Below are 19,414 nucleotides of genomic sequence, written 5' to 3' on the forward strand. Positions count from 1 at the left end.
ACTCATACTGCTGGACCCTAGATGTGCCACAATAGCCACTTTGGCTCACCCAAACAGACCTCTATTAAAACCTTCCTAAAATGTCTCTGCTTCTCTTTACTGGTATCAGCCTTGGTGCAGGTTGTGTTGCACTAGTCAAGTTCTTACACCTCTGCAGGGAGCGTGGAAGTAAGTGTCACCTTTATAATAAGTCAGAAATTATACAAATAAACCCTCCATTTCTTTCGGGCATATTATTTTGAAGCAGGAAGCAGTCTTGAGTAGGAGGCCAAGGGTTTAAGACATTAAACACAAGTGGCCGACAAGTGCCAGGAAGCAGCGAAAGATGCTTGTGTGTTGGGATTGCAAAATATACCCACGGTAAGCCAAATTGATAGGACGTGTTTGGCAGAGGCACGCTAGGACACATCTCGATAAGAAATACGAACGGATTTCGCCTCAACTGATAAAGAGAAGCCAATTTGTGGATAGGGAGGTATCGCATGTTCATGTCTAATGTCTAATGTCACAGAAGTTCATTTTAACTGTGGGTTGGAAAGATTTAAAACAAAAATACTAATATTTAGACAAACTGTAAGATATTAAGTAAAGATGACTTGTTATCTGATTTGGTTTGAAATCAGTATTTTCTTTTGTTGAGATTAAAACATCATTCCTGATGCCTTAACATGCAAGCAGCTTGCAAATGTTCCAACTTTTAAAACTGTTGTGGAGCTGCATCCCATCTTAGCAGCTGATCTTATGATCTGCATGTAAAAATATGGATCCTTGGATCTAATAAATGTCAAAAAGCAGTAAAAAGCATAGATAGATAAAGAATAGATACCTCTAAATTGAACTTATAGGCTGAGTAAATGCATGGTGTTTGATAAAGCAGAGACAAACTATAACATATATTCTATTTGTTGTCATCTTAGAAGAACTTTAAAACTTTAAAATACAGCGTTAATGAAAACTCTTGGTCACTGGGTCTGCTGTTTTTGGTGCGTCATGCTTTTTCCCTGAAAAAGTAGCCACACAGTGTCGGTAATGGTCTCTGCTAATATTTAGTTTCTCAAATCCAAAGTGAAGAGAGAAAGTGTTGGGGTTTTCCCACTCTTTTCCACGGAGATAATGTCGGGAAGTTCTGCTCCTCGCTTGGATTGATAGACGCGCCCCCGTGCGTAAATAGGCGGGACAGACGCCGGATCGACCTCCTCTCGCTGCTCACCTGAACCAGCGCAGTGCAGGCAGACACGGAGAGGCGGGCAGGTAGACACTGAAGCAGAGCCGGAAGAGCGAGCAGGTAGATTTGGCTGCAGTTACACAAGTTACATATACACATATACTTTTTTTTTAACATCACAACTCTGCCGTTTGCTTTTTTTGTTTTTTTAAAATCACGCTTTCTATATGAAAGTGACGCGGGGTCGGAGGAAACATGCCAGAGCAAGGGAAGAAGCGGATTCTGATCGTGGTGGATATTCTTTGTGTGTTTGTCGGTGAGTGACTACCCTTGCCCTTCCTCCTCCTCCTCCTCCCCCCCCTCTCTCTCTTGACAATATGGCTGAAAATGTGATTAGTTTCAGACTTTGGCTTATTTAATGTCAATGGTAACTCACGCGTCCGGTGATCAGTCAGTAATATAACTCCAAAGTGTTATGTAAAACCAACTTTTATTGTACTTGCGCACGGGATTGCACAACAGACACATCTGATTTATAGATCTAGTACTGACACTCCTGTTGCCTCAGGTGTGATTGATGAAGTGATTTTAGGCCTGGAAGTTGCTCTCTTTTTAAAAAATAAACCACTTTCTCTTAAGGTGAAAAAGTGAATTTGCTCTGTTGTAAAAACCACGAGGACCTGGCAGCGACTTCATGTAGATAACATCTCCTTTCCAAATCATCCTCGCTCTCTATCTTGTTCAAACAAGCCAAATTGAACATTTTCCAACATTGAGTAAGAACTGCTGATGGGACATTTGTTGATCGCTGGGTGCCACTGATTTCTTCACCAAAGTAGTTTGGGTTAATACAGGACATGCGTTATCTTATCTGCTGTCACAGAGCTTGTGTTTTGACAGGGCAGGCTCAGTCGGGTGTAAGCAGCCAGAAAGTGCAGTCTGTTGAGACCTTTTCTTGGTTCCTTTATGAGAAATGCTTCTTCCTCCTGTGCCCATGTTACCCTTTCTCTTTGAGTAAGGAAGATGAGCAAGGATTACCGTCACTGAATCTCTGCGATAGTTTAAATCCTGTTTTGGAAATTATAAGCCAGGTGTGTGTTTGTGTGTTGTGTGTGAGCAACTGTTGAGGCTCCTGAGTGTGAATCCTGCACAGGGAACAAAATGGCCTGTTGTGACTTGCTCTGCTCTCCGAGAGCGACACAAAGGTCTCTTCCAGGTGTCGGTGTCAGATCGTCTCATTTTTCCAACACCGCGGCGCTGACGGACGATTCTCACTTCAGATTTTGCAGATGCATTTAAGGACAGAGAGATGGAGGGGTGGGGGTTGAAACCAGAGATCAGCTCCTGGGGAATGCTGCGAGGATCACTGGTAGTTAAAGCATTTGTGTTCATGTGTGTGCTTCTTTTTTTTTTTTTTTTTGCATCCAGTGGTGGACCCAGCTGTTGACTGACAGGGAGGAATGATAATAACCGTTCTGCACTCAAGATTCATGCCTGTGTGCACCTTTAGAGAAGTCCACCGTCAACGCCCCGCATGCTCCTGTAGTCGAAGACAAAATACTTGGTAAAACCTTGCAGGAGTGAAGGGAAATTTCTCATTGTTTAGCTGGTTTAGTAAGGGAGTTATCTTTCCTCTGCTCCTGGCATGGAACAGTGCAGTTGTGAAATCAGAGATGAGGCATCGTTTTCAGCTGGTGATGATAATGATTAGTCAACTTAAGTGTTCTCACTTGGCAAACTATTTTTTTTTTTGTCTTCCTTCTTGCGGTCGGCTGCGTGAAAGTGAGACTTGTGGGATTTTAGTCATGAGGCTTTTGCCAAAAGGAAAGGAGTCATCTCTTTAGATTTCCCAGCGCCCCTCTGATGCGGTCGATGATAAAAAATCTGTGTCACAGTGAAAATAATCTGACTGCGAATTTGCTGATTTTTAATGCCACTTAAAGTAAATTGAAAATCTCAGTATTAGGCAGTTTATTTTTGGACAAATTGAGACATAATGTGCAAACTGTGATGGACTATTTTCATATTATTCATGTCATGACCGCGGGATGAAGCATCACTTGCCCTAGACCAGATTGAAACCATCAAAATACTGCCCCAAACCCTAAAATAGTCAGTTTAATGTGTTTCACACGTAGAAAAGCATCAAATTGTCTTGTCTGAGAAGCTGAGAGCGTCAAGTATTTACAGTTTTTATCTGAAAGATGAGTTAATGAAGCGCCTCAAAGACTCAGAAAAGACCAACACTTCATTTATCTGATTGTTTAAAATGTCCTGAGCCTTTGTTTTCCTCCTCCCTTGTTTGTCATTTGATTGCGCTCTCCTCCACAAAGCGGTAATCTGCTGTTAATCTGCGCGCTAGAGTAAACCATCGTCGGATTTTATCCGCCTCAGTTGCAGAACTTTTAAGTTGCGTGTCTGTGCGAGCGTGTACGATTGAGTGTGACGCGGCAGGAATGTGCTGAATCTCCAGATTGTAACTGATCTGTTGCGTTTTATTCCTCCCTCTTCCTCTCTGCAGTCAGACCCCCATCCTGCCACACAGGAGATGCATGTAGACTACATAACAGCACAACACAACGATCACTTGCTCGCACACGAAAAGCACGGACCTCCACTTCGTCATGAACAGATCGAATACAGAGCAGTCAGTTTTTACTCTCAGCTGTGAGTCAGGAATGTAAAAATTAACATATGGAGGGTCTTTATGTGTCTAAAACGTGGCGTATCTGGACAATCTGAATATTTCTGACACTTTCAGGACAGCACAACGTACATGAATTTTATGTATGTAGTCATGTACTTATTTTGCTCTCTTGCCAAGAGCTGGATGAGAAGATCAGTCCCTCTCTCACATCTGCACACTATGAAGATGCAACCAGAATCCTGCCATTAGTTTATCTTGGCAAAAACATGCAAACTGTCATACAGGAATTTTTTTTAAATTTTTTTTTTAAAGGACAAATAATGGGTGCAGGAGTTGTTTGACATTTTGGAAATATACTTAATACTTTCTTGCTAAGGCTTAAAAAAGAAAACTGACAGCGCTCCCTTATCAGTGCCTTCAAACATGAGCTCATTAAATGGGAATTCATGTGAAAGCTACAAAAAGTTTCAAGTGGTAACGTCATTAGTTCCTGAAAACAGATAAACTTTGAACTGTTTGTTCACTTAACTTGTCAAGAGTTTAATTTAAACGATACTACTCTCGTATCTGTGCAGTAAACAAGAGACAGTTAGCTTAGCTTAGCTTAACTTAACAATAACTGGAAACGGGCAGCTAGAGGGTCTTACTAAAGCATAATGATTGAGGCAATAGTTTAAGATTTTGAAAATAGACTGGTTCGCATTCATGCCAAAATTTAAATTAGAAAGTGATACCACTAAATTTGAAGCTAGCCATTTTAGCCAAAAAAGGGAACTGTGAATGAGAAGGCTTAGTAAGAAGGGCAGTTGTTAAATGAGTAATTTGACGTTTTGGAAACCGTGCATTTGTTCATTTTTTTTATTTCCCAAGAGTTGAATGAGGCACTCATAGCTGTACAGTTATTATATACATTTGATTTAACCTAGCATAGCTACCTTAGCAAAAACCTGGAAACTGTCAGCTAAACCTCTTTGAAGAAGCATAATTGTTAAAAGATTTGTTTTACATTATGGATTTTTTGCTTTCTTGTAAGTGTCACATGAGAAACGGGGATACAGCTGTCATAAATGTATAGTTGATATGATGCTAGAAAGGAGAACATGGCTAAGCCAAAAAAAAGTTTCAGTTATAGGATTAGTTTTACATTTTGAATATGCACTTGTTTGCTGTCTTGCCAGTGTTAAATGAGAAAAAAGACCCCACTCTAGCACATGTAACGTAAATATGAAGCTAGCTAGCAGCTGTCGACTTAGCTTAGCTTTGTTTACCAAAAAATGGGAAGCAAGAAGCACAATTGATAAATGAATAGTTTGAGTTTTTAGAAATAGATTTGTTCACTTTTTTGTCAAAAGTTAAACGAGAGCACTTTTTTACAGAGAGTATAGCTCGTCAGGAAACAATTAGCCTAGCTTAGCTTCGCAAAAAACTGGAAACTGTCAGCTAAAACGTTTCTTAAAGTAAATATGAAGCTAGTCAGGAGATAGTCTAGCTTGACTTATTTTAGCAAAAAAAATAGTCAGCTGGATGGTTTCTCAAAGAGACATAATTGTTAAACTTTCTTGCCAAGAGTTAAATGAGAAAAACGTACACCACTCACATAAATGTACACTAAACGTAAAGCTAGCCAGGGAACAATTAGCTTAGCACAAAAAGGAAACGGCTTGCCTTTTCCCTTTTCGCTTTCCTTGTGTCTTTTGTTTTCCTGCATATGACACATTTGCAAGGATGTACAAGATATATTTCCTGGCTTTATGCTAACTTAAGCTAACTGTTGCCTAACTAGTGTCGCATTTATAGTACAGATGTGAGAATGCTGTAATTTTTCCCCAATACATCTCTCAGCAAGAAAGCAAATGAACTCCTGCAACGATTGTTTATAACCCAAAGCTGAACAGCGTGTGGGGGGACGTGTCTGAAGTCACTGCCATCAGCTTGTTTTAATGTAGTTTGCCTCAGTTTTACTCATTAAAACACTCTGAAGTGAGCTGCAGTCGTTCCAGCTGTCTGTCAGCGCGAGCGAGCCCAGCTGTTACTGCACATTTCAGCTATGCAGAAGTCACTGAGGTTGCAGTCATTAACGTGACTCTGGGAAGTCTTATTTGTTTAATATAGCTAAAGAACAGAACCACCAGTATGGTTTTAGCGATCTCGGGCAGTTTGGAAACAGTTTGTGGCGCTTAAACAGTTTATTTCCACATATATTCCTAAAATGGAGAGCAGCAGTTTTATATTAATATTTAATCAATAAATTAACAGCTGTAAACTAAAAGAGGGTGTTGGTGAAGGGCAAAGGGCGGTGAGATGGTGCTAAAGTGGTGTTTAAGTGTGGTGCAAATAAAAAGGGAACATTCACAATGAAAGTTTTCAAATTCCATTTATGCTGCTGGTGTTTTTTATATATATATATATATATATATATAATCCTACTGTTATGTCATTAAATAAACACACAAAAATATAATAAATTTGTGCATATGTAAAGTTAATTGATAATTTTCATGATTAATTGATTGTTACGTCCTTATATAACTCATCTCAAGCTCCCAGAGCCCAAGGTGATAAGTCTTAAGACATCTAACAGTATCCAAAACCTAAACGGAATCAATGTACTGTCATAGAAAATAGCAAATATTTCCATATTATTACAAGTTTTTCATCTTAAATATTCAAATAATTAATCTGCGTCAAGATATTTGCAGATTATTTTTCTGATGGAATGGATTATCAGATTATTTGACTAATAATTTCAGCTCTGAGCGTATAAAATGACGTGGCAATGGTTGGTAATGGCACAAAAATAATGTTTTGCCAAGCTGAGAATTAACAATAAGAAAATTAAACTGCCTTCCTTGTGTATTTTGTTTTCCTGCATACCACCCTTTGCAAAACTAGGACCAAAGCAGCATTTGAACAGTTGTGTACAGCTGTTGTTGTTTGTATCAGCCAAATGTTATTTATGTGCCATTTTAACAATTTGCCGACATGTATGAGATGCTCCTCCAACTGTTATAACGCACACCCACACCCAGAGTAACTGCTTCTGTCAAATACGTGTCAAAGTCAAGTGAGAAGCGTTGACTTCTGCTCCCTGACATTCTTGTGCGAAAATGGAAGAGAGACGTGCGTTTCGGTTGACATACGTGATGTCTGTTAACCTCTGTGGTTTTGGCAGTTCTGCTGTGGTTTCATGTAAGAGAGGAAGAATTTTTTCTGTATTCTTTGCGTTTGATTAAAGGTCAGAGGCACACATCGGTAAAGAAGATAAGATCTCCCAAAATGTGGGCGGTAGATATTTCGCAGGTTGAAGTTATTGTTGGCTTTGGCTGCAAACTTCTGCAAACTTTGCAGCAAGAACTTAAAACTGACTTTAATTATAAAAACACATGATTTTTAGTGTTAAATTATGTTCACTGATGAGAAGTCTTTCTGAAATGGTCTAATATATAGTCTTAACTGACCTTTTACAGGAGCCTTTAGTATACTTAACATTATACTATAGTACAATAGATGTTTTTAGAATGAATGTACTGTGCAAGTCAGTGCATACAATGAAAGGTGTTGGACAGGTTCTGCTAGTCAAAATCTAAACTTAAAAGCATTTTCACTTTTTAAATGACACGTCTCCCATGTCTGCACAGTACAGCTGGACTCACTGGCTAGCTTAGCTTAGGAAAAAGACAGGAAACGGCTAGCCTGACTCTTTTCTAAAGCTAACAAAATCCACTTTTTTTGGCGGCTTTACAATAAGAATCTGCTGTTTTTCCTTTGTAAGGGAAGGCTCTGTATCAACAAGAGTTCTCTAGGACTTTCCCAGGAAAAGTCACTGGCCACAAAGGAAGTGATGCACTTTATTTGCAGTTTTATTTTTTTCTGGTTTTAGCGGATGATTAACCGGTGGAAGGAAAAAAGTGGGGGAGTTGGATGTTACCTTACAGACAGTGTGGACAAAAATATGTAAACCTTCCTCATCTAAGGAGGAAATCATAGAAAGAAAACAGAGTGAGATCAACATTGCTGTTAACGTCTTGGGAATGTGGTGCATTTAAATAAAAAACACACACAGCAATGAAGTTTTAAAAGCTGCCAATATAACCAAAAGAAAGCCTTCACATGTTAAATATTGGTTTTCTGACCACCTCGGTGTGATGTGGAGCAGCATACACAAACCCCTGTCCGCCAACAAACTGTGAGGTCGCCCGGCAGACACACAGATCTCACAGTCTGTTGAGGTCAGACACTTTTAAACCTCAGACAAACGCCCGCATACATCGGCATTACCTGCTCCCGGTTCTGTTCCCACCGAAACCGTCTGAGCTCGGGGAGGCCTCGGCATGCGCTTTGGCCGCCGTTCTCCGTAGCTGAATAACAGGAACACTTTCCCCCTTCCTGCGGGGTCAGAGGTCAAGGGGAAGTTGTACTTGCGTCTGATCCCAAATTCCATTATGTTTATTTTCTCAGAGTGGAATCAGGGTTGCGCTCTAGCCAGAAGAGATTATGAAAGCGTAAAACAATACTTTCCCTTCTTCCCTTTTTTTTTTTTTTTTTTTTTTTTTTTTTATCTCTCCTGTGGACGTTTTGTTACTGAAGACCGCAAGTCAGCAGAAACTTTTGTGTGTTTGTTTGCCTCTTCAGAAAAGAGACTGGAGCCACTTTTTACATTGTTCGCAACCATAAAGGTTTAAAGAGAAAGTAAAACTCGGCAGCTACATATAAAATGTCGGAGTAGGATGAAACAAGTTTTTCATTACAACATAATGTCTTGTAGTAAAAACCGATTTAAAAAGATGCATTGGAAAATGTTAGGATTCAGGTGAACGCCTGCCTCAGATATTTACATGAGTTAAAGAAGCATAGGAAGGATCCGAGGAGGGACGGGAAAGGAGAAAAGAAAGAAAGGAAGGAAGACGGTAATAAAGAAGCAAAGAATAAGAGACAAAAAATCTGATAACTGTGCTGATAATCTCTAAAACTATTTGGATATTGTTTAAAATACAATATGTCCCTGATGCACAATGGGGCTGCAACATTTTGGGCAAGCAAGACTAATAGCTCCTGTTAATCATAGTTGTTGCTGTCAATCTAAGGACTTGTAGAATGAAAACTGTATCTAAAACAATTGTTGAGCCCATCCGGTGTCGTCTGGGGGCAGTGACGCGTGTTTTTCAGAGCTACCGATGTAGTTAACGGATATCGGGGTCAAGTGTGTTGGTCTAGCAAGTTTACACTCAGTTAGCAGTTTAAAACGGGTCTACTTTAAGGCATTTGCTTGACAAATGATCTGAATCTGAACTCTTGGCTGCACGTTCTGCAGATTAATTTGCAGACAGCTGTTTAGAGACATTAGTCAAACCCTTTCTTTTCAAGGTCAAGATGTTACGTACATGGCAAAACCCGATGGGAAACACAGAAACAATGTCGAATCTAATGTTTTTGTTCTTTACGGAACCACAATTGTGTTCAGCTTGAAAGAACAAAAACAGGCTGTCTTCCAGGTTTCGACCATCGGACGCCTCCCACCAGATAGGCTCGTTCCTGGTACAGACGGGATACTCTGAGAACGGAACCATAAATCTGGCTTTGGTTGAGACATCAGAGCGTCATCCTCTAATAAATGAGAACAGTTATTTTCTCTCTCGAGATCTGCGATAAGAATAGTGAGCACCTATCTTGATGAAGACCACAGTTGAACTTGTCGTCATTTTCTTCTGTTTTATAAGTTGTTTTAATACGACAACATACATGTAGGAATAATAATGTGATACAATGAAGACTTTTAAAAAGTAATCTACATTAGGTCTGTGAAGGTTCTCAGGCATCCAACTGGACTTGTAGAGTTTTTGAGAAGACGTGTTTCACCACTCATCCGAGTAGCTTCTTCAGTTCTAGGGGACCGGTGGGAAGTTTGAGGTTTAAATAGGAAACTCTGTAATACAAACACCCTAAAGACAAAACACCTAGGCAGAAAGAAAAGGAGTAGTGTGGTTTATGCTGTTCAGTGCAGTGAAGATTGTACAGACTTGTACGTTGGAGAAACCAAACAACTCATCCACAAACGCATGTACCAACACAGGAGAGCCAGCTCATCAGGACATGGCTCAGCGGTCCACCTACACCTGAAAGATAAAGGACAATCCTTTGAAGATAACGTCTAAATCTTAGCCAGAGAAGACTGATGGTTTGAAAGAGGAGTTAAAGAAGCCATCTATGTCGGATTGGAAAAACCTAACAGAGGAGGTGGACCGAAATTTAACCTGCCGTCAATTTACAATACAGTTTTAACTTTTATCCTCAAGAAGTTTCAACCCTATTCACACCTTGAGACTGGAGAGACTGACTGATAATGAGTCTTTAGAGCACCATTCATAGGGCAAGAAGACAAGGACAAACCGTCCCCCCTCAACGACACGTAAGTATCTAACCTTTATAACGGAAATTAAATGCACCAGTTCATGGTTGTTTACACAAACAAGCTAGTTTCTGATGGGTTACCCACAGAGTTTCCTTTTAAACCTCAAACTTCCCACCAGTCCCCTAGAACTGAAAAGCTACTCAGATGAGTGGTGAAACATCTTCTCAAAAATACTCTACAAGTCCAGTTGCCTTTTTTTTTTTTTAAAAAATGCTTTTTGGATAGTCTACATTAGGCAGAATGAAAACGGATAGTTGGTGATAAGACCACAATGAAGGCAGAATTTAAAATCTTCTTTTATCTCATCTTTTAATAACGTCTTTCTTCAGCAATTTGTGTATATTTAGGTAATCTCTGTTCGCCCAGATTGACCCAGCCTCTGTTAGGGGAAGCTGTCCCACCAACACTGGCCTATAAAAACATACCAGACCTTCTGTAATAACAGAGCAGATAAAAACAGCCAGCCCTTCTCAGATAATAGGAACTCTCCACGGGCTAGAGAAAAGTTCGATACGAAGGGGGATCGACTTCCCCACTGGTTAAACAAGCGTAGCGGCGCTTACCACCGTGTATGTTTTGAAGGCCCTAGCCCAACTCCGTCCATACACATCAACGCCCCGTCGGTGTGTAGCCACTGGAGACTTGTGTCAAACAAGCAGTCTCTTATCTAAATGTTATCCCTGCACCCTGCAGAATAAACACTAATCAGACCTCACTTCAAAGGGCAGCTTGGAGCACGCTTGACCTGCTGGAATAATGAACTCTGAGATGTGACGAGCAAAGGGAGGGCTCCCTCCCATGACGGTAATTTCTCTTTAATGAGTAAACCGCTCATCATCAAGCATTCGTTCGTGGCACTTGTTTGGAGATGGTGACAGATCATTTGTCATTTAAGCCTTAATTTCGTGACAGAAGTACCTAAAAAGTACCAAATTAACCTGAAGGCTGAGCATAAAAAGGAACCAAATTCTACAGAAGTGTCAAAATAAACATGCAATTTAATAACTTGAAAAAGGAGAAGTAGTGTCAGATTTCTCTTCCCATCTGAGATGATCATATTTTCTTGAACAGCATTCAAAATGTGTGTTTGTGTGTGTGTGTGTGTGTGTGTGTGTATATATATATATGTGTTGTAGCTGCACTGTGTTGGGCCTATGCATGATAATCTTGCGCCTAATGTAGTGTAGGTCTCCCTTGTGCCTCCAAAAGAGTTGTGACTCATCAGAGGATGGACATGGGCCTTCTGAGGGTGTCCTGTGGTGTCTGGTAACAGATTGTTGTTAGTGGGGGCCTTTGGGTCCTATGGGTTGAGGGGAGGGGCCTCACTACCACTTGATCAGTTTGGGATCTAGTGAATTTGGAGGCCAGGTCAAGACCTTGTGATGTTTTATCATGTTTTTTTGAGTTGTTCCTGAATCGTTTTTGTAAATGTTCATACCTGACAGCATGATCTCAGACATGATGACCACCTTTTCATGAACATCCTCATACATTCACATGCCATCAGTCTCCCAAAGTCACCTGTGTCGCATGTTTTTATGTCTGCGTCCCACTCTGGAGGAAGGAAGCAATCTGTTGGTAACGATCAACTCTTATGACATTGCCCCATAAATATACAGCCCCGGCTTGAAAAAACAAACTCCATCCCTTCCTCTCCGTTAGCTAGTAGCTTCAGCACTTTGGCAGGAAGTTCTTGAAAACAGGAAAACTATTTAAAAGTGGTAGCGTAGAAAGTTTGTGACATTAGCCCCATAGATTGGACTATTGTCCTGCTCAGATTTAGGGGACAGATTTATGTCCTCCTCCTCCTCCTGCTGCTGCACTGCTCTGACGGTTTCTGTTTGCGCTACGAGAAAGTTTATCTGTCTTTCACAAAAGCACAGACGCATACTAGTTGTCATTCCAGCCCTGTAAATACTGTCTTAAAACTTCTACGCGTTAAAACTCTCTTCATCAGTCAGGAGCTTGTGTCCGAGCGGGTTTGCGAGTGTGTGCTCTAGCCTAGTCCTCGGCTCCCAGGCCCTTCGTAGTGTAAACGGTGCCCCGAAAGTTGAAGGTCACGGCCGTCTTGTCCCGCGCGTTTCCATGCCGATGGGGGAAGTTCCTCCATCGAGAGTGAATGTGACCCGCGGAGGTGAAGCTGCTGCTGCTGCTGCTGCCTCCGCTGTTGACAAATTCATTCACAAGGCAGAAGCATGAAGACCATCGGTGTGTTCTTAGCTGTTTCCTGAGCCGCTGGAGTTCACTTGTCAGACCAGAGCGAGGAGACTCCGAGCTGCTCTCAGGATGGACCCCCTGCTCCTATAACGCATCGTGGGGGCCAAGACACTGCAGTATTGTGGTTTCAATGCCCGCATTAACTTCCAGCGACAGTAACTCAACTCTGAAGTCGGTTTTAAATAGAAAAATCACTCACTCAAAACTCCGTTCATAGCCACCCCGTGATTTAGTGCTGTATTTGCAGATATATGCAGTCCAGCTGTTTTATTTTTAGGTATACGTACAGGGTACAGTCCCATAAATTGTTTCTCTTATCTGCAGGATGTTTCGTTTGTGAAGAGGAAGTGCTTGTTTGTCTTTTATTCAGCTGAATATCAAATAACAAATCTCTAAACTGGACTGTGCATTTGTGCGGATTCGGCACAAAAACGCTGCAAAATAACTTCTTATTTTCCGGGCTTTGATTACTTTATCATTCCTATTGTGTCACGCATTTATCAGAAAGGTTTTAATACGTCACTGTGTTATTTTGATTTCAAACTAAAGTGCAGGTTGTGCTTGAAAAACATTATTCAGACTGTCTTTTTTTTATTTTCATCCCAGCGGCTCTACCTTCAGCCATCCTCACGCTGATGTTCAGTCCTTACCAGAGAGGAATCTACTGCGATGACACGAGTATCAGCTATCCCTACAGGAGAGACACCATCTCTCATGGAGCCATGGCTGCGGTCACCATCACCTGCTCCATAGTCATTGTGAGTCCCGGCCTCCCGCCTGCCTTTAACCTTTCCCTACGGACCACACACACACACACACACACACACACACACACACACACACCGTTCTCCAATGTGAACGATCACGCTTCTCGCCCTTTCACCCCACAGATCACTACAGGTGAGGCCTATCTGGTCCACACCAATCGTCTGCACTCCAATTCCCAGTTCAACCAGTACCTGTCGGCCCTCTACAAGGTGGTGGGCACCTACCTCTTTGGAGCAGCCGTCAGCCAGTCGCTGACCGACCTGGCCAAGTTCACCATAGGTCGCCCCCGTCCGAACTTCTTGTCCGTGTGCGCGCCAGCCAGCTGCAACGGATACATGCTGCAGATCAACTGCACCGGGAACCCGCGCAATGTGACTGAATCCAGGTAGGCCGACTCAACACCTTGCTTTATGTGGACAAAATGTTGTCAGCCAGATTAATGTGGGGATATTGGAGTTTCCAACAAAACTGTGGATTTAAATGTTTGTACGTGCCTCAAAAAATAGAAGATTTATGAGTCGTTCCTCTCACTCATGAGCATTGAATCTGCCGGAAATTTGAAAACACTGTATGTATTGATTCCAACCAAAGGAAAGCAATCAGATCAAGAGTGTACATGGTTATTAGTATTTTAGTATTCCTATTACTTTCAATACTTGGTGCACCGATTCTCGTAGTTAACAGCTCATATTTATCAACTAATTGTCCCTTTATAAATCTTTGATATGAAATTTTCATGCCAGATACAGTTTAAAAAGTTTAGCTAGAAATATTTAGTGGGTAAGAAAAACGGCACACCATATGTATAAAAAACGAATGTATTATTACTAACCGTAATCTGTTTAGCTTATTTACAATGACACAATTCAATTGTCACTTTTGAGAAGCTGGAATACGCAAAAAAAAAAAAAATAAATCCTTAATTTTAGTCTTTTAAAGGGGAACTACAGTTTTTTTTACAACCTGGACCTTATTTCTGGCATAAAATACGATTGTTTCCTCACCTATATAACGATATTTAAATCTGCATATATCCATATAGTGGGAGTGACTGGGGCACCGAAACGCAGCCTCTAAATAACGCATAATCTGCTGCGAAACTTGTTCATTTCACCAATATTTTGTTATGATATGCTAGTGCTATTCCACGTTGAGTCCGGAGTTACCTGTTATCTATTCACGGATGTGCAGCGGTTTGTTGTTCTTTGGCCAGCTGTTCCTCTCTCTGCCTCCACATCCTCCTTTCAACGAGCTCTTCATCCGTATACTCAAAACGATAAGGACGTCCATCATAAACAAAATTGTCCACAACCTCAGAATTAGAAAAAATTTCAGCCATGTTGCAAAAAAATAGCAGTAGCAAATTACAGGTAAACAAGCCGCGCAGGGTACGCACGGCGCTAAGAGATGACATCATCCAGGTCAGAGGTTAGTAGGTCAATCTACAGACCCCAGATGATGATAACGGGTAACTCCGGACTCAACGGGGATAGCACTAGGGTATCATAACAAAATATTGGTGAAATGAACGAGTTTCGCGGCAGATAATGCGTTATTTAGAGGCTGCGTTTCGGTGCCCCATTCACTCCCACTATATGGATATGTGCGGATCTAAATATCGTCCGAATGACTCCAAATGACACCAAAGTTGTATGGGTGATTAAACGATCGTATTTTATGTCAGAAATAAGGTCCAGGTTGTAAAAAACAGTAGTTCCCCTTTAATGGATCGTTTCCACATGGATGGATGGATGGACAGAGTGGATATTATCCTTTAAGCAAATTGTATTTTGATGCATTGATCAGTTTCTGCATAAATCTGACTACTCTTGTTAATAAAAAAAGAACGGAGAACATCAAAAGTTGGCACATAATATAGATGAATACAAGAGTAATGATAAATGTCTATTGAGAGTTACACAAAGTGATTAATCAATAATTGATTGATTACTTAATACCTATCAGTTTGCTGTGATGCGATGTCAGAATCTAAGGGTTTCAAGGGTAAATGCTAATGGGCCTTCAGTAAAAGTCTTTTGTTCTTTTTTTCCCCTCCCTCAGGTTATCGTTTTACTCCGGCCACTCGTCCTTTGGGATGTACTGCATGGTCTTTCTGTCGGTGAGTGTGCGTCTTCCATCGCGTGAGACCCTGTGGTGCCGTGAAATTACTGTTTACCAGAAACGGGCACAAAGTGAGCCAAAACAGGGGAAGGTGGTCGGAGCAGACACACGGCTCCAGTTTTAAAAACACCATTGTTGTTACGTTACACATGCCACAAAGGCCGGAAGGTGACGGATTTAACGGTTTAATCCCGGTTAGGAGGTTTTAGGTGTGAAGTACTGAAGCTTCTACACTGACGGCTGAAGCAGGAATCAGTGTTAAGTGTTAAAGCTAGACTGTATATTATCACTGTAGTGTGATTAGTATTGAACACATTTCAGCATCAAGACCAATGAAAAGGATAGAAATATGATTACATTAAAAAAAAATTAAATTAGGGACATTTTAGGATGAATTTCCATCATTTATATGAGAAAAAATAATAAATCATAAGTTTGGAGAACAAATAAAGTTTTTTTTGGTAAAGTTTTAGTCAGATAACTACATATAGTGTTGAATACATGTAAGAAAAAGCCTTGTGCGTTTATTATTTTTGTTAATATACAGTAGAGATTGATCAAATAAATGCCTTCCATTGAATTAAAGCTGTGATTTTACACATTTGTAAGTCTTGGGACACACTAAGCATGCAACCAAGATCATTTTATTTATTTATTTACTTATTTTTTGGTCGATCCAGTTCCCACATCTGTGTTTTTTTGCGCTTGCAGCTCTACGTACAGGCCAGAATGCGGGGGAAGTGGACCAGACTGGTCCGGCCCACCATCCAGTTCTTCCTGGTGGCGTTCGCCGTGTACGTGGGGTACACGCGCGTCTCCGACTACAAACACCACTGGAGCGACGTCCTGGTTGGACTGCTGCAGGGAGCCCTCATCGCCGTTCTTAATGTGAGTTTAATTTCAGCTCTGAAACTGGCTGTAGTTGATAACATATGAAAACCCTTAAATTTTAGTCAGCCTCAGAAGGCCTGGTGGATCCTCCAAGGTAGCCTCAAAGACAAAAGCTTATCACTCATTTGGCCAACTCTTTAAATCCAAAATGTTGAGGTGTGTTGTCCCAAACAGGAGAGATATAAGTGGGGAAACTAGTGTTTTGGAGCGCCAAGATTTACACCTGCACTTTTATGGACAACAGTCAGTGTTGACGTTCATGGTATATCCATGAACTTCCGTCTGTAGCCTCCATTATTCATAGGCTACTTCCTTCACCAGTCCAATTCATGACTTACCAATGACTCATGACTGGCTGAATGCAAACGGATAATAGGCTGTTAAATTATACTTCTCTTCTCAAGTAAAGTAAGAAAGGTTCAATTTAAAATGACCTTTCATACACTGTAAAACTTTACGGCCCCATTGCGTTAGGCGAATGCATTTCTTATCATTAAGTCCAATAGTCAGGCCAAGTTTTTGATTTTGAACTCGGTTTAATAAGTTTTCTAAACTTAAAATAATACATTGTTTTCACTTCTTGTGAGTTTTGTCTGTGTGGTCAATGCTCGTTTAACTCTTTAAGTTTTGAGTTGAGAAAAAGTGATGTAAGAGGAGGAGGAGGACGAGGACGAGGAGGAAGAGCTAATTAGACAGAACTATTACTGTAAAACGGCGATCCCTTTGAAGCCATGGCTCTACAAAAGAGGACGGTATTACAACGTAATATAAAGCGTAATAGACGGGTGGATTTTAGAACCAGTGTCCCTAGCAGGAATCAATTTCCAAGTGGCTCCTCTCTAAACGGCCTCAATAAAATCAAATGTTAAATTTCTGTCGAGATGAATCTGTCCGAAGTTTACATTAAACTTGCCATTAGTCGTCAAGATGAGAAATCTAAGTAGAAGCAAAAACATTTGTGCTCTCAACTTAAAATGGCAATTTATATGAATATAGTTAAACTGGTCTTAACTTGGAAATGTGAGTTGAAACGGTGAAGACTTGTGATTTTGTTTGACAAGATAAAATGAGTTTTCTTCAGTGGATAATGTAACCTAATAAGTTGTTTTAACTCATAGCACCAATAAGAAAATTACCATTAGTTATAACTTAAAGTTTTGAGTCGAAACAGAGGTTGTCCTCAGGTTGAGGTGAACTTTCGTTTAGTTTTTAATGTCTTGAAATGTTTTACAGTGTAGGATCATACAAACTCATGTAGGACTGGACTGCAGGTTAAAGACTAAAGATGATTGCGTTTGCTAGCAACATTAGGGAGATCCTTTGTGTTTTTGTTTTTAGATAAAAAGGCTCTCACCAAATCAGAGATACTATAGCCATGTAATGAATCTGGCATCAACTCTCTTTTTAGGACTACTACCGTTATCTGTGTGACTTTACTCCGTTGGTATAATATGGACGTACGAGTCTACTCTTGATTTCTAACGGGACACATTCTCACTCTCTCAGGTCCGATACGTTTCCGACTTCTTCAAGCAGCGCCCCCCGCGTTGCACGCGGACGGAGGTGACAGAGATCGAGCACCTCGAGCGCAAACCGAGCCCGCAGCCTCCGGACTCGCAGCACGGGAACCACTACAACTGCTCCTGACCTGTACGAGCTCTTTCACGTCCCACTCCTACCATTAACCCGGGCCCACACTAACAGCAGAGCAAAGGACATGAACAGAAAAAGCAAACCAGAAAAAAAAAAACACAACACATTTGACTCTGAGACAACAATTTTTACAGCTATGAAAACTCAAGATTCACAAAACCAGTTGGAGCAGACGCTGCTCCGTCTGTTTTGCAGGTTTGGGTGTGTTGGATAGATACGTTTGTGATGTGGCTTCTGTGCTACAGTGTGTAATGATGATCTATATTTTATATTTTTTTTAATTATTTCTGGTATCCCAAGTAAAACGTTTGATATGCGTGGGACAATTTAGCCTGAACTCCAACGTGACTGACTTCCAAAGAGATTTGTCAAATTTCAAAAAAACAAAACCCAATCGAAAAGTTCTCTGTCCTTGAGTGGCGCGACAAAACCTTGGAAGCTGAATGTTTTTTTCTTTTTCCCACTTTATCACAGCCAAGTGAGGCGGTTATTATTTTATCTACACTGGAGCTCGATTGTATCTGTCTCGTCTCTGAAACTTCTTTTGTCACTTTTCCTCGCAGCTGCCTCTTTGTTTTACCCTCTCGTGTAGAGGCGGCACACATTAACAGTGCTAGCGTTTTTATTTTGTTTATAACTACTGTATCTAATAAAAATTTTGTAGCTTTTTTTTTTTTTATATATATAAATATATATGAATGTATTACCACTATTTTGCCAAGTCGTTATGGCGAAACTGTCCGAGCTGGCGGCTTGTCTATGTTCGTTTTATGGCGACAAACTTCACAAATTCGTCCCATAAACTCACGTTTTCAGTTTTCCTTTGGAACCGCCGCAAAGTAAATATAGACCTTCCAATTTTATAACATTGTGTGTAACCTATTGTGAAACTGTACATAATGTAATCATGCGTTTCCTTCAGCCTGTCGGTTGTTGGATTTTTTTTTTGTGTCTGTGTGTGTGTGTGTGTGTGTGTGTGTGCAGTTTCCTCATAAATATTAGCCAGCATGCTCAGCGTCTGTGTGCTTACTTTAACAACAAAGTTATTTTTTGCTATGTTCTGACTGCAAACAGTGTACAACAGTGATCGTGTCTGGACCTGCTGTTGACGACTACGACATTCCTCACTGCCTGAGGAACGGGGATATTGGGCCACGTCAGGGAAAAAAAAAAAAAAAAAATGGTTTTCACAAGCCAACACATACTATGATCCTCATTTTTATTACAGAACCATGTCAATCGTCATGAGTGATCAGATCATACGGGGTGCGAACTCAACCGAGACTCGCTCGAGATCTGATCTTCCACACCACGTTTGGAGGTGGTCTGGACCACATTCTCTCACGATGAGCTCCGACCACTCGTTTGACAGACCGCCAAGTCAGCTGACGTCATCTAACCGCCTCATTTATTTCGCGTTGTGAATTCACGCCTCACTTTGAATACCAGTGCCCGAAGAGGAAATACACACACACACGCGCTGGTATGAGGACATGGATTCGGTGTGACACAGAACCACGTGGGGAAACGGTTTCACGTTATA

General features: G+C 40.9%; 1 protein-coding gene across 1 annotated transcript; it reads left to right on the forward strand.

Moving 5' to 3' along the window:
- Positions 1 to 1,189: 1,189 nt before the first annotated feature.
- On the forward strand, positions 1,190 to 18,879 carry LOC311505515 (phospholipid phosphatase 2-like). The gene is made up of 7 exons (XM_084569128.1): positions 1,190 to 1,285; positions 1,400 to 1,481; positions 13,045 to 13,196; positions 13,329 to 13,591; positions 15,268 to 15,325; positions 16,039 to 16,215; positions 17,725 to 18,879. The coding sequence occupies exons 2-7, from the start codon at positions 1,421 to 1,423 to the stop codon at positions 17,863 to 17,865; spliced, it is 852 nt and encodes a 283-aa protein (XP_084425254.1). The 5' UTR covers positions 1,190 to 1,285; positions 1,400 to 1,420; the 3' UTR covers positions 17,866 to 18,879.
- The last annotated feature ends 535 nt before the right edge of the window (positions 18,880 to 19,414 follow it).

This window comes from Chelon labrosus (assembly GCF_963514085.1).
Source record: "Chelon labrosus genome assembly, chromosome: 20".
Taxonomy (NCBI): domain Eukaryota; kingdom Metazoa; phylum Chordata; class Actinopteri; order Mugiliformes; family Mugilidae; genus Chelon; species Chelon labrosus.